The following is a 15,578-nucleotide window of genomic DNA, read 5'->3' as shown; positions in this document are numbered from 1 at the left end:
GTTACCCATGTTGTTACCGTTGGATGCTGGAAATTGCCTTCGGTCTTGACTGCTTCTTTTCATCGTCGTGAGCTAGGGATATGGCTTTGTCCAAGTTATTGGGCTTGAACATGTTGACTTCAACTTGGATGGATGGAATTAAGTCGGGGAATTAAGCCGGACATATACTTTCTCTTGAAGGTAGACTCGACCACTGGCTCCACCATTTGGAGCTGTAAGAGAGTGCTCCAAATTCTTTATGTGTATTGAGAGATAGACTCACGTTCCCTTTCCATGAATACGTTCCTTTGTTGTTGCATACAGAGCTCAAATTGTGTAGGGAGAAAATTTGCAAGGACCTTCTTGCGAAAGTTATTCCATGTAAGAGGACGATCAATGCTTTTACGTGTAACATCCCACCATAATGTAGCTTTCTCAATAAAATAATGAGATGCACATTTAATTTTATCACTTTCTGAGTATTTTTCATTATCAAAATAAGCTTTGAACTGACTTAACCATGATAGAATTTTGCGACTATCTTTAAGACCATCAAAAGATTTAAATTTGAATGTACGCTTGCTTATCCTGGACTCCTTTCGACTAGTGTGGACATCCAAAGTAGCGTTGATGGTGCGAACTAGGTTGTCATCGTTGGTAGAAATTTCAGTGTAGGACGCTTGAGGGATTTCAATTCTTGCTTTAGTTGTACACGGTGTTGACACTCTTCTTCAAGTTGCATAGATATTAAATCCATACGCTGCTCCAGGGTTGGCTCAGGAAGAGGTGATGTAGAGTCGAAATTGGTAGTGTCGGATGGCCCTTCGTGTGACATGATTGCTTGATGGAGAAATCCGGAGATTTAGGACGCCTTGCTTGTCGTTGAAGAATTTTGGTGTGTAAGACCAAAATTTTAAGTGGCCCTTTGGACAAGAAATGATGGATGGAAGTAGGCAAGAAAGACGGGATATTTTTATGGGAATTTTGTGAAATTTATGAAGTTGGAAAGAACTGCGCGAGAACTACCTCTATGGAAGAGATTGTCAATTGTGACTTGTGAAGATTTGCATAGTCTATGTATGACACGGAGTAAGAGAAGATGAAGTTGATTACGTAAGTGGTAATGTAACTTACTTAACAAGGCTTTAAGCCTTTAAAAACTTGACAATTTAGGACAAGAGGATGTTGTGGATGTTACCATGGCAACAAAAAATGCCCCCTCTACCCCTCCCCCAACGAAATCAAAATTGAGCTTGAGCTCTTAATTAAGCTTGAGCAAAGCTTTCAATTAAGATTTAATTAAGCTTGCTAATAATAAGCTAACGGTTAAAAATAGGTATCCAATATCTAGAGTAGATGACCTTCTAGATAAATTACAAGGAGCAACAATGTTTAGTAAAATTGATTTAAAATCAGGATATCACCAAGTTTGTATGTCTACTCTTGAAATTTTTAAGACAACTTTTCGTACACAATTTGGACATTATGAATTCTTAGTAATGCCCTTTGGACTTACTAACACATGAGCTACATTTAGTAGAATGATGAATAGAATTTTTTTGCATTTTCAGTATTGTATAATAGTCTTTTTCGATGACATTCTTGTTTTTAGTAAAATTGAAAAAGAACACAAAGACTTGTTCATGATTGAGGGCGCTCCATATATATATATATTAATTCCCTAGCAAAATAGTAGAGAAATTAGCCACTCTTTCTTGTTACATTTACCACCATGATGCCCTATCAACTACATAGAAGAACCATAAATGAATTACATCCACACTTTCACCATCCACCAAAACTTGTCTTGCTATCCCAAGCCCTCGACCATCTACCTATAGCAAGCAAGGCTTCACTAGGATAATGGACTCTCCCCTTGGCCCCTTCGTATTTGACAAATTCCAAGTGTAGGAATATAGCTATCAAACTTTAGCTATTCACTATTTCTACAACAATGTCAAGCTTAAATGTTTTTAGCAAGGCTCCTACCTCTAGAACACAAGCTGCTATTATTCCATAACATGCATGTATTTAGTTAGTAAGGTCCTCCTAACAAGCCGCATCTTGTACATCAAAACATGTTCCACCCACCTAAGGGTTTTTTGGCAATTTTTGTAAGAGAAACCCCATACTTGATAGATTGAGAATTCCGTCCAATAGGCTCTATGCCCTTCTTTGACACATGATGCTGTTTTCTAGCATCCCCTTTATTAAATTAAGCATATTAGCAATGAAGATATCCTAATTGCACATGTTTTCATTCTAGACTCAGCAATGATTTTTTTTTGTTAGTAATGTGATGTATTTTTGAGATTTGAGATATCAAGAACCCCATTCGGGTAAGGCAGCCAGCTATTCCCAAGGATTCGAACGTAGACAGAATGCATGCACTATTCCGTAGGATTCGAACATGTACAGAATGCATGCACACGGAGCTGACGTAAACCAGCAAGCTCTTCAGGTCATTGGCAACCCTGGATTGCGATTGTTAAGTTTAAAAGGCCTACTTCTCTATCCCGAGTCCCGACCTATGGAAGTAGGAACTAAAGAACCATCAGAAGAATCAGCAGGCGTGGCCTTTTGGAGGCTCTCCTACTATGTATTCGGGAAACGGGCAAACCTGACACATATGGGGCATTCATTTGAGGAAAGGGCAAAGCTGACATCCAACGAAGATCTCAAACCCATAAACCCTCCCGAGAGTTCCTGCAATAGCAGCGACTTCCCCCTCAAGGCAATGTCAATCTGGGAGAGTAGGGGCAGTAATCCAAACGGGGCACTGATAGAGAAGAATGCCCTTATGAGTAAAGCTAGCAATCCAAGGAATAGTGTGTACGAAATCACCCCTATAACCCGCCATGCTGCCCAATGCACAATCTCCTTCTACAAAGAAAGCAAGCAATGTAAAGAAGAAACCTTGTCAACTTATGAAGGGTTGCTCAAGATTCATAGGTGTACAAGAAGACCAACCTTCGGATCTCCTTCTCGCGTGAGACACTACAGAGGAAGTAGAAGAAGCCCCCAGCCATGGAGTAGCATTGAGACGTGGGAGTGAAATGCAAGTGGTGCTCAATAAACTTTCTAGCTACTGTTACCAATACTCTACCTCCACTCTCTCTCATTCAACACCCTTGCTCCTCTTCAGTAGCGATTGATGTGAGTTGAAAAGATCAGCAGCACTCTTGGGGAGTCCTTTCTGCCTCTTCCTCATCACTCTTCCTTTGTGTTCAAATGCACCAGAGTATGTAAGCCCTCAGCCAGGACCATATCTCAGTTGGGAGACCATCAGCCTCCCCAAGTAGTAGCTCCTTCCATGAGATTTTGTAAGGGTAGAAGTCTCTACTGAGATACTGCAGAAAATTCACGAGGCCATCATTAAACCTGCAATGCAAAAAAAGATGAGACAAGCATTCTTGTGTAGTTTTACATCTCGAACAAGTCCCATTACCAGTCCCCCATTTTGAGTGCTCTTCCTCCTATCGAGGTTCCTTGATGAAGGATTGACCATAGTTTGCGAAATTTCACGTCAAAGGTCGTATCGAGGTTCCCTGATGAAGGATTAACCATAGTTTGCAAATTTTCAAGATGAAGGTTGTATCCAAGGCTTTGAATGGTATTTCACCAAGATATAACTAAAATGGACTCAACTTTATCAATTTTAAACCATCTGTTAGACAATTAGGAGGTTTCGTTTTCCAGTTTTTCCAGCTCACTTGGAAGTAAACCTCAGTATTTTGTGGAGACTGCTCATGCATGTGCATGTGCGTGTGTGGGTGTGTGTATTCATAAACGTTGATGTATTGAAGAAAATGTACAAGAGGCTATCTGGCCAACAGACAAAAGCATTATGCACAGCTGATAAAACTGCCTCAAATGCCACCCAGCAACGAGCAGAAAAAAGGAACATGCTAGAGCCTGATTCTGAACCATGAGTGCACCAATACCATGGGACTATAATTTCATCCATGGAGCAGAGGCCCCCCAATGAGATGCACATATGCATGGGTAGCCAACTTGTGCCATTGAGGGAGATTCCACCTGACAGCTTTAAAGGTAACCTATCTCAAAAGAAGAGGGGACTAGGGTGTTTGTACAGCTTGCTCTGCTCCAATCTCAGATAGCCTCTTCAGCACAATTGCCATTGATGGCCTTCCTGTTGGGTCTTGTCTCACACACTCACAAGCAAGACTGAAGTAAGCAGAAACTTGCTCAAAGGGCGGACAGGATTCTCCTTTCTTCAAGGCAGGATCAAGGAGCTCTAAATCACAAGACTCCTCGTGCAATTGGATCGACCACCGCACCAGAGTCCGCAAATCCCTCTCTTTGACATGCAGATTAGGCCTCAATCCAGTGGCAAGCTCAAGCAAGACCATGCCAAAGCTATACACATCAGCCCTCCTTGTTGCCCGCATTGTAGTGTGGTATTCAGGTGCCATATACCCCAGTGTCCCAGCAGCCTCGGTGCTCACATAAGACATCTGAGAAGTCGTGTTTCTTGCCAACCCAAAATCAGATATATGAGCTGTAAAATCGTTTCCCAGTAGTATATTGCTTGATTTTATATCCCTATGGATCACATATGGACGACACTCATGATGTAAATATGCTAACCCGCTAGCAGCCCCTTGTGCTATCCTTAGCCTCAATTTCCAATTCAACAGAACAGGACCTTCTTCTTTCTCATGCAGCCATGTGTCTAGGCTGCCATTCTTTATGAACTCATATACAAGCACTCTGTCATCACCAACATTGCAATAGGCCAAGAGGGAGACCAAATTGGGGTGCTTTACATTACCTAGGGTCTCCATTTCTGCCTCAAATTCTCTCTTGCCTTGTGTCCCACCAGGAGAGAGCTTCTTCACTGCCACAAGTCTTCCATCAGGCAGAGTTCCAGAGAACACATACCCGAATCCTCCATCTCCAACCACTCTGTCTTTGTCAAAATTATTTGTCGCCCTGACAAGGATGCGCATGCTGATAGATTCTAAGTTGGGGTCAAAGACCTTGCTCGTTTCTCGATGGAACTTCCTTAGGCTAGGCAGTTTTGTTGGACGGCGATTAAGCCTCTTGTGCTGCCAGCCCCCGAACTTAAGACGGCATATAAGCAGAATGCCTACGATAAGCAAGGCACCACCAGCCACTCCCACCCCAGCAAAAATTTTGCTTCTGGAACCTTGTCCCTCTAACATATACCGCCGAATCGAGGTGCCATGCATGTTCATATCCCGTACATCAGCTTGTCCAGGATCAAGAAATGTGGAAACAAGTCCTGTGAAATGATTGGAAGACAGATCCACACAGTGCAGCCCTGTGTTGTTACTTCTAAGCAAGCATTGCATGTATCCCATCATTGTCATGCTCTTACCAAACCTCTGCTTGAAATCATTGCCGAGGACCCATTTCAGTATCCAGCTGTCTGATGGAGCACTGAGATTTACTCCAAGACAGGCAGTGGTGTCAGCTCTTCTGTGAGTCTTGCTTGCCAACTCATAAGGAATGGGACCATCTAAGCTATTTCTGGACAGATCAAGGATCTGAAGACCCCTTAATCTTCCCAGCTCAGCTGGGATAAGACCTGAAAAATCATTGCCATCCAAAAGCAACACCTTCAAGCTTCCCAAGACTCCCAATGCTGCAGGTATTTCCCCTGACAGCTTGTTGCCTGAGACAGAGAGAAAAGCAAGTTGAGTGCTGCTGAGAATGCCTGCAATTAAAGGCCCCTGTAAACTGTTATTAGAGAGGGATAATGCCATAAGCGATGTGAGTCCAAACAACTCAGCTGGAATAGAGCCATTCAAAGAGTTGTCATCAAGCCACACCTGTTTCAAGTGGGTGCACTTTCCTATTTCTCTTGGAATACTACCTGCAAAGGCGTTTCCTTGAATTTGCAGAGTCTCAACATTACTTAATCTGCTAATATCTGGTGGTATTTGGCCTCTTAAATTGTTGAGATCCAAGTTAAGTGTTTTAAGACTGGTGCAATTCAGGATGTAATCAGGAATACTGCCACTGATGACATTATGGGATGCCTCAAAGGTTTGCAAGGCTCCCATGGCTGAAGAGACAGCAGGGATAAAGGAAGAAAAAGAATTGTGAGCAAGGTAGGCTTCTTTTAAATTTGACATATTGGCAATAGTGGAGGGGATGGGACCATGGAAAGAACAGTGGCTGAGGTCTAAATAATGTAGGTTGAGGGGCAATTGGGGGGGCAAAGGGCCAGTAAGCAGAGGGTTGTGAGAGAGGTCAAGGGTTGTCAACTGGAAGAGGCTTTCAAGGTTGGAAGGGATATGGCCATAGAAAGAGTTGCTGGAGAGATCTAGAGTCCTAAGGGCGGAGAGATTGAAAAAATGGGGAGAAAGAGAACCTTTTAGACCCATGAAAGGTAACTGCAAGGCAACAACACGGCCACAGTGATTGCACTGAATGCCTGGCCACATGCAGCAGTTGGTGTTGTTTGGCCATGGCAGATGATTCAATATGGAAGCTTGGAAGGCTTTCAGTGAGGCATAGTCAGAGTGTGAACAGGCAGGAAGGGGACCTGTACTTACAGAGATGGCATGTATGCAGATATGAGTAAATACCACAACAAGGAATGATTGAAAGGCGCTGGTAGGATGGGTCATCCTCTAGCTGATCCACAGGCTCTCAAACGCCAAAGTTTGCCCCTGCAATGGAATGCTTTATCGATGATGGCGTCTGACACGTATCAAGCTCTGTTCTGTCTTTTTCACAACTGTAGAGTCATAGAAGGTGACAGCAACTATGGCCAAAACGCTCGAATGTTATCAATCATTGTGGCTTTCTTCCTTTCCAAAACCAGATACATGGCCAAAATTCCATTACATGTTATCAGACGTGCCAGCTCAATCCTTTCAACTTAATCGGCAATGGCTACAGTTACTGATCTCTGTTTTGTCTGCCCTCTGTCACAACCGCATACGCAGGATTGACAGGAAACAGGCCCAATGCTCTTCCTTCTGTGGGTTAACAAGTTCAAGCACAGAAGTGGCAGGCAGCAACAATATCCTGGGCAAGGACTCGTCTCGGTTTATGCAAGGGCTTCAAACCTGGTGCCATATAATAAGCCTGTCATGCGGCTGGTCCAAGGGCTCCTAAAGCACAGAAGCAAGTTTCTCGCTCCTGATTCTGCTGCAATGGAGTCCGAGATGAGGTATGATCAAGGCCCTGCTGCCGCAAAAGGAAAGGCCCGAGACTCCGGGTATCGACCACTGAGCTAACAATTTGAAGACGAGTCTCTCAATTGTCTATCTCCAGGTAACAAAAGACCGATTCCTGCAAACGACCCAACTTGCCTCTTCTTCGTCTTGACAGGATCGTAGAGAAATAGGGGGGCACAAATGAGAAGACCCACTTATTTTGGCGGAAATCTAAGTCAATGGGCAATCGACGACTGCAGTTGACTGACTCATGTGTCTTGATCCAGCCCATCACTGTTCATGCTTTAAAGACCCCGCGCGCCGATCTATAGCGAGCGACTATATGGTGCAGCACCGTGCTTGAACTGCACAGCGTCGGATAACTCTATGGGGCATGGTAGAGTGTGAGAACTTAGAAGCCAGGTTCGATTCTTAGGGAGGAACTGCCTGGATAGGCTGCGTTTCAGGAATTACCAGTATGGGAATGTGGGGGCTCTGTGAGATTGTTAAAGGAAGTTCTAGAGAGTAAGGGTGGATCCCAACATGGAGGAAGTCTTGCTATGGAGTGAGTCTTACGGTCTTACCATGTCCATGGTTATGGAATCTTACCTGTAAGGTTCGTAAAGACTTCAACCAGGGGACAAAGGACACCACTAAGACAAGTTCTTTTCCCTTGAAAGGAAGGGTCGCAGGAAAAAGCAATAGCTCGTTCACCACACGACAGTCTCGTTCACAAAGTGCTCGTAAAAAATCTAGTCAAAAAAGCTGACAACGATTGCCTTTATGGCCAAAGACAAATAACTTTTCAAGCTTTCACCCTTCTCCCGAGGAATCCAATGAATCTTTCCCATATCATATTATCATTGCTATGTCAACTTCCACCCCCTTTTCCCAAGTTTTCAGCCTTCTCATCTAAACCCACCCTTAGTCATTGTCTCAATCCCGGTGACTCACTCATTTATTAATCATCTATTCATCTCCAAATGAAGAGCTGGAAATGGCATAGCATTCACAAAATGTCTTCTCACATGTGCTCATAAAGGGTACAAACAAGAAGTATAGAAAGTTTCCATGTAACTAAAAACCTGTGTAGCTTGCAATTAAATTGTAATAACTTTGTTGATTGTGGCAATCATCCTAATCAACATCTTATGTGTAGCATTCCATTGTTTAGGTTTTTCATCTTTCACTAGGTGATTGATCATTCTCTCTCCTATTACTATGCACTTCTACACACCCACCACAAATGAGGGCTTTTTGTCTCTACATAGGTCATTAACACATGGGCGGAAAGTCTCTCGGCTCATTTAATGGAGAGGACAAAGGCAAAGGCAAAGAGAGGTCTTATCTTTTGATTTTGGATAAGATAAGCTTTATTTATGAACATGGGCAAGATTTGTACAAAGTTAAGGTTTAGTCTATTTTTGGAATATATTTGAGATAAAGTCGACCTTTATTTATGAACATGGGTAAGATTTGTACAAAGTTGACATTTAGTTTATTTTTGGAATAATATTTGAGACATCTTTGTTATAGATTTCACCTTGATCTCAAAAGAGTAGCCTATATTTTAGTGCTTGCAGATGGAAAAACCAACAACTCACAAAGACATGGTAAGAGATACCAAACTCTTCTCACTTGTTTCCTTCTCCCTTCAATTGTGGACTAAGTTTTTAGCAAGTGCTTACATGGACTTTCATTAATGTGTTGAACAAAATTTCATCCACTATTAGCCACTTGTGTTTTGAGATAAGACCATTTGAATATTCTATTGAGTAATAAGAGAGACTAGTTTGCCATTTAGTCATTTCCTTCTTTTTGAGATTCCCATATGGTTGGAAATGATGTGATGATGTTCAAAGCTCACCCAAGATAAATGGGATATCAATTTGGTCTCTCTTGAAGGCTTGGGGCATGAACATGTTGGGTAGTCTATCTACAATTGAGACGATATAAACATTGAGATGACAAAACACATGCCAATGACATTGAAGGAGAGCAACATATCAATATATTAGATTGTACATGGTGCTCCATTGAGAGCATGTTTCAAAAATGGAACAATGCGTCCTTGGTGCAAAACTCTCAATCATCTCAATCTTACTATGTTGAGCTCCAATGTCCTGCCTTCAACATTGAGCTCACCTCTAGCCATTGGACCATGTTCTACTGGTATCGTAATTAGGGAGCTCTCCTATCTTCATCATTCATTGTAGGTCATCTTCAAACTCATCATGTGTACATCTATCATAAACTAAGAACTTGTGGTAGTCATTAGAGAAGTTGAATTGTGGGGCATTATTTATCTTGACATTTTCTCATTATCTAAGTCAAAGCATGGCACATGAGGCCTCAAGCCAATTTGAGGCAACACGCATAGTCTCATTGAAAGCTTATTGGCCTTTCTATAAAACAATGGCAATCATAGTGCATTTCTCTTTTTTGGAGCTTTTAAATTGTGAATCGACATAAATCACTTAAGCTTGAAAGTTCAAACATGTACTACTTTGGGCTTCACATGCTTGGGTACCTTTCCCTTAGAAGAGAGCTCAGTCATTGTAGATCTCCTTACATGATGATTTGGATAGTACCAATAGTAGAGCTAGATAATCTCTATTCTATTCTCAAGGGTTTAGTACATGTAAACCCTCTATATCATGTGCATTCAAGGCTTATCTAAGGTACCCTTATGAGTGAAGTTTTACTTAGTAGATAAAACACGGCCCTTTTCTATTCCATTTGTGAATAACCCCACTATATGGCACCCTTCTATATATAAAAAGCATACAAAATAGGTATTTTAAAAATCCCTTCTTTTGTGATATACTTGCATATTTATGAGTAGATCCCCCCCTCCCCCTTGAGATTCTATTTCATCAAGCCACAACTCAACTTACGCTTTTGATTAAAAACAATTAGTTCAAAAGACAATCTCTTGCTCTTCACTGTAAAACTCTCACATTTGATGTTATCGTTAGGTCCCCTCCTAAGTCAAGAGTAGTAGGACCATCTTTTCATCATAATGAGAACTCTCAAGAATGTAGTTAATTCAATGTAAGGAGCATAAACAAGTAAAAACAAGCCACAGTATGCACTAATGGGGGAGGCCCTATGGGAACTCCTGAGGGTGGGGGAATACATTAGCATGAAAGACTAAAAGGAATATAGTTAGAGTGGAAAAAAATAGTGGACTAAGTGTTATGGCAACTAGGTTTTCAAATGACATTTTGGTCACAAAGGAATGGAAGTTAAAAAGGCATGCTTAGACTTAAAATAAAGTTTGCATACAAAGGAAAAACTATCATACGTACTCTACATGCAATTTTAAGGTGGACTTGAGATGTAGATTCAATCAACACATTGCCTTACAAGTCATAAGCATTAGATCTTAAGTTGTTAGTAAAATTGGATTTACTAAACTATTTGGGGGATTGGCATATGAGAAATCTACTACTTTATCTAGCAAACATAAAGCTTGAGAAGGATGAGCACCTTTGCCTAAAGATGAAAAAAACCATACCCAATGGAACAAAGAAGGTTTGCACTATGTCTCTCCCTCTATCCCCAAGAAAGCAAAGAAACTAGGAAGATTGAAAGTTTGCAGCTAACTCACCTATGCTCACATTCTATTGTGGTAAATTCTAATATCCTATAGTTGGGTTGACACCCCTTATTTATCTACACACTAAGTGAAGATGACAAAGATTAAGGGTACCATTTATTTTGTATCTACATAAGTCTCTTGGGTTATTCTCTCTCTCTCAATCCTCTTACACACCATAGCTTCTACCTCATATCCCACCATTACTTCCCTCTCAATTGGTATCAAATCAACATTGGATATTTGTGGGAGCTTGTGCTTAGAGCGAGGAGCATGAGGAGTGAAGCTTTGTTTTACAGTGTGTGTGGTTACATGTTCAATGAAAAAAAAAGCATGGAAAAGGCATCTATATAAGTATTTTAAATATATGCTTATGGGATACTTGCTCAATTTTCCTATAGTCAAAATTGGTCCACTGAAATCATCTAAGTTTCCATTATCAAGTTCTATTAACTTGATGAAAATTTTGGGTGGATCAAAATACATGGAAGGAGTTATTTTGAGTGCTACAAGGTGCCCAAGCCTAGAAATACAAAAAAACAACGTTGTTAAGTGAGCGGTGATCAAAGACAAGCCTCACTCACTACCCAAAAATGAGATGTTAAGGAGTGTCTGTTAGGGATTTGACTTTGTTGATGGATGTAACACAATGACAACTTACTATAACAAGCAAGATACATACAAACTAGGGGTTAGACACCCACGCACACTGACTAGGGTATATAAGGTGTAAGAGTCTCAAATTAGGGCAACCAATTATTATCAAGAACATACTCTTCACCTTCATCTTCAGCTTCTTTCATGGCTTCATCCTCCCTTCTCCCCTCTTTTCTATCTTTCTCTCTCCTTTTCTAGTCTTATTTCCTCTTCTTCTTGCTCTCTTTCTCTCTCTTCAGCTCCTCCCCTCTCTCTCCTCTCAGCTTCATTCATTACAAGTGGTATCAGAGCTTCAGGCTTTGGTCATTTTCTTATTTCCCCTTTCTTCCTTTTCAAATCCCAAAAACCCTAGTTACTAAGCTTACAGGTACACGTATAGCAAGAAGGACTATAGTTATCCTCAACTTTTTTGGAGCAAGCAGGAGCTATGGTTGGAGACTTAGACACATCTAGAGAGGTAAAATGGTTAAAATATCAAGTTGTCACTTATTTTCATGCAAATCTTAGGAGTTCCAGACCGAGTATAGAGTACCAGGACTTAGAAGAGGGAAATACCCCATTTACTTTTTGCCCTAGCCTTCCTTCTCTCTCTTCTCTTGTAAGCTGCCATGGTTGCCTTCCCCAAAAACCTCCAAGATCTTGCTTGAGGTTGCTTCCCAGCATCAACTAGCCTTGGGACATTATTCCTGACCCCACCATCTCCACATCAAGCAGTGGAGTTTGGGGGTTGCTGCCTGAAGGCCTACATGGCAGCCCCCACAATTTTCGGTGCATTTTGCGCTGGGTTGCCCTACCTGCTCCAGCCCTCCTACCACTCCCCTCCTGCAGCTCCTTGGCACTTATGCCACTCCTAGGCATTGACTCAACACTCCTCTCTCTTCCTTCTTGACACTCTTGGTCCCAAGAATTAGCTGAACAGTCTGGGACAGTTTGGGTAGCCATGGATTCTTCAACTAAAGCTATCTCAAACCATTGAAACTCAATCCAAACCCTCCCTATCTTTGAGAGCTCGACCCCCCACAAGCCCTTCAGCCCCTAAATGACCTCTCTTACCCAGATTGAAGACATGGAGCTCAGCATGCAGAGAGTTCTTGTGGGTAGCCATGAAAACTTCACTTGAAGCTTTCCTTCTTTGAAGCTCAAGCTCAGGAACAAGCATGGGAGCCATCATCATCATTGGAAGCATTGGAATGTTGAATTCTTCATCCATGGGAGTGCTCCAATCAATCGAGCTTGCTTAATGGAGAAAATGGGCATCATAACAAGGGCTATGCTTCGACCATCTTCTCCAAGCACTGAAGAGGTATGACCATCTGATCTTAATCTCTCATGTTTATCCATTTGCCGAGCTTAATCCCTTTGTTGGAGAGACTAAAGATTGCATAGGCTTAGTAGTTTAATCTTGTATGCATACATCATAACTAATCCTGAAATTCATTGTATTGGCTGACATTAACCCGCATCTTGTCTTGTGACCTTGGATAAGCCTCAAAGTGAGTAATAGCCATTGTAATTGGGGAAGTAAGCAGCCAATGAGTTACTGGATTGCCAAGTTAACCCCTACCCCAACCCTTTGTTCATTCCTTGCATCTCATGAAAAGGCCCAATGTCTCCTTTCCAATGCATCTCATGTTGATTTCTTAATAAAAATGTCTGCTAGGTATACTCTGGTTAAGGAAAAAGTATGATGCCCTGTGAGGTGGTAAGACAAAAGAGGGGTGACCCTCCTTTACCACTTAAGACCCTGAAGGGATGCACAACCCGGCCTGGGGGAACTTTGCCCACCTCTCGGTGATCCAGAGCCTGATACTTATATGCAAGTGCATGTACTTTCCCATGATCACCACCTCCCCTAATGCAATGATCCCCTTTCGACATCCCCTCAATGCTAATGGCACCCCTATATGACACTTGAAGTGCATGCACTCAGAAGAGATGTATGGCAATCAATTCACTTATGCATTGATGAGATAGAGTAGATGGATATGAAATGATACTTGGGATAATGCTCAGTATTCTCATTATGCTATTCATGTTTCTAATCATGTCTCTCAACATATGATCCATCCATATAAGGCTTTTGCAATAAGAGACAGGCAGTGTTTTTGGTCACAGTCCTACTACACAGGACAATCATGAAAATCCTATTATAGAAAATTCTGTATTGAATCTAGGAGTGAATCCTATAGCTCGCCTCGAAGAGGGCTTTGTCCCATTTGGTTTGAATAAAAAATCTCCCCAATCGGAGCTATGATTTGGAAGCTATGCCCATTTTTGTGTACTAGGGTTGACATTGTGGACAGGGTGCAAACCAAGCACAGTAATTCCATTGTAGAAAATTCTGATCATTTTCTTTCACAAAGATTAATAGACCATCTTGAAGAGGACTTTGTCCCCTTTGACCTGAATCAAAAATCTCACCAGTCAGAGTTTTTTACAAAAAGTTACGCCCCATTTACTGGCAGTAGGTCTTGTGGACTGCATCTAGATGCCTTGCTAGAAAGGCAAAAGCAAGGCCCATGAGGAACTTGAGAGGGAGATTAGAAACTCTTGGACCTCCATGAATGATGAACCAAACTGGAAACAAGATTACCATGGTAATATGTAGGAGGAAATGCCCGACACAGATCCATACACCTTGCTCAATCACACCTTATGTCAGCATGAGCTTCTTCACATGGAACGGCATTATGACATGGTCACCAACCACCACCAAATGATGTCCAAGCTTGATGAAGCGATCGAGCACATGGCCCTCTCAAACTCAATGACTCAATAGACCTTGGAGTAGCTCACTACTCTTGTTGCTCAATTAGCTACTGCTTCATCCCAAGAGAAGATCAATGACTCTAGGCATGAATCTAGACACCCACTACTTTAGGAGCCATTACATGGTCCTCAAGGCATACTTGGTGCTAAGGGAATCCCCCCTTCTACCTATGAGATTTGTGAACCCTCTCATATGCACATGATGAGCCCCTGTTGAACTCCCCCATCAACCATGTAGCCAACACCCCACTAAGGTCCTCTCCCACCCTTGGTAGAAATTCCCCCACTCTCCCTAGGAGCCCCCATGCACCCTATATGAATTAGCCCCATCATGGAAAATATGGTACCAATGGCCAGCATGGCAATCATGGGCAGCCTGGCTATAATGGACAGCATGGGATAAATGCACCACATGGGATGTATGGACAAGAAGGTATGTATGGACACCACAGGATGCATGGGCAGCAAGGGTTTCATGGATAGCATGGCCCTCATGATCCGCATGATAGCATAATCTAATAAAGTACAATGGCCAATCTCCCTCACCATCTGACTTGGAGGAATGGACGTCCAAGTTGGAGTCCTACTTCAATATCTACCCCTGCACTGATGATTAGAAAATACTTTTTTCTTCTCTCTACTTGGAAGGATTTTCCCACACATGATGGTGCTATATCAATCACAAGAATCATCAGTTCATTGACTGGGAAGATTTTAAGATGCATATGGTCCAAATGTTTGTGTCTCCTGCGGAAAAAGAGCGGTTGGCAAGACGGTGGTACACCCTTGGCCAACGTAACCTCATTGTACATAAGTACACAAATCAGTTCATGAAATTGACCATGTATGTGGAGAGCATTAGCGATGATGCTAAATTGCACAAGTATATCTATGGGTTGGAACTGAGTCCATCAGCACATGTCATGACCCAAAGACCTACTACACTATTTGATGCAATTAAACTAGCTGAGAGATATGCAAGGAAATACCATAAGAATGATTGTTTTCAGCAAGATTCTGGAAAGCCCCTCATCCCTTCAAGATCAGCCCCATATGGAGGTGATTTCCGAGGCACTTCTATGGCTAATAATAGACCCAAAGTACCCACTTACCCCATTGTCCTACTGCTGTGCATCCGAGGTGTGGAATCCACCAAAAAGTTGTGTGTGTGACATTTGTTACTTTGTACATACTTAGTCGTTGTGTTTGAATTTTTTTTCTGCGTGGGCAGTATAGTGGAGAGGGGTTTGGAGCAAGAGGAACTTATCTGTAATGCTCTAGTTGACATGTATGCAAAATCTGACATGCTTGGAAAAGCCCAAGAAGTATTTGACAATATTTCAGCTCGAGATGTCATATCATGGAGTGCGTTGATTACAGGTTATGTTCAACATGGATATGATGAGTAAGCAGTG

The 15,578-nt window shown here is 42.0% G+C and overlaps 1 protein-coding gene across 1 annotated transcript; it reads right to left on the bottom strand.

The window, feature by feature from the left end:
• Positions 1 to 3,761: 3,761 nt before the first annotated feature.
• On the bottom strand, positions 3,762 to 7,686 carry LOC148028847 (uncharacterized). The gene has a single exon (XM_087687613.1). It carries the CDS (start codon positions 6,600 to 6,602, stop codon positions 4,059 to 4,061), a length of 2,544 nt encoding a protein of 847 aa, XP_087543739.1. The 5' UTR covers positions 6,603 to 7,686; the 3' UTR covers positions 3,762 to 4,058.
• Positions 7,687 to 15,578: the final 7,892 nt, after the last annotated feature.

The sequence above is a fragment of the Lygodium microphyllum genome, chromosome 11, assembly GCF_053477565.2.
Source record: "Lygodium microphyllum isolate KBCC chromosome 11, Lygodium_microphyllum_v1.1.10, whole genome shotgun sequence".
NCBI classification, from domain to species: Eukaryota; Viridiplantae; Streptophyta; class Polypodiopsida; order Schizaeales; family Lygodiaceae; genus Lygodium; species Lygodium microphyllum.
Note: the sequence above shows the minus strand (reverse complement) of the source record. Positions and strands in the feature narration are given on the sequence as shown.

Excerpts from the sequence above, each read along its gene's own strand:
- LOC148028847 (XM_087687613.1), bottom strand. The coding sequence starts at position 6,602 with ATGACCCATCCTACCAGCGCCTTTCAATCATTCCTTGTTGTGGTATTT.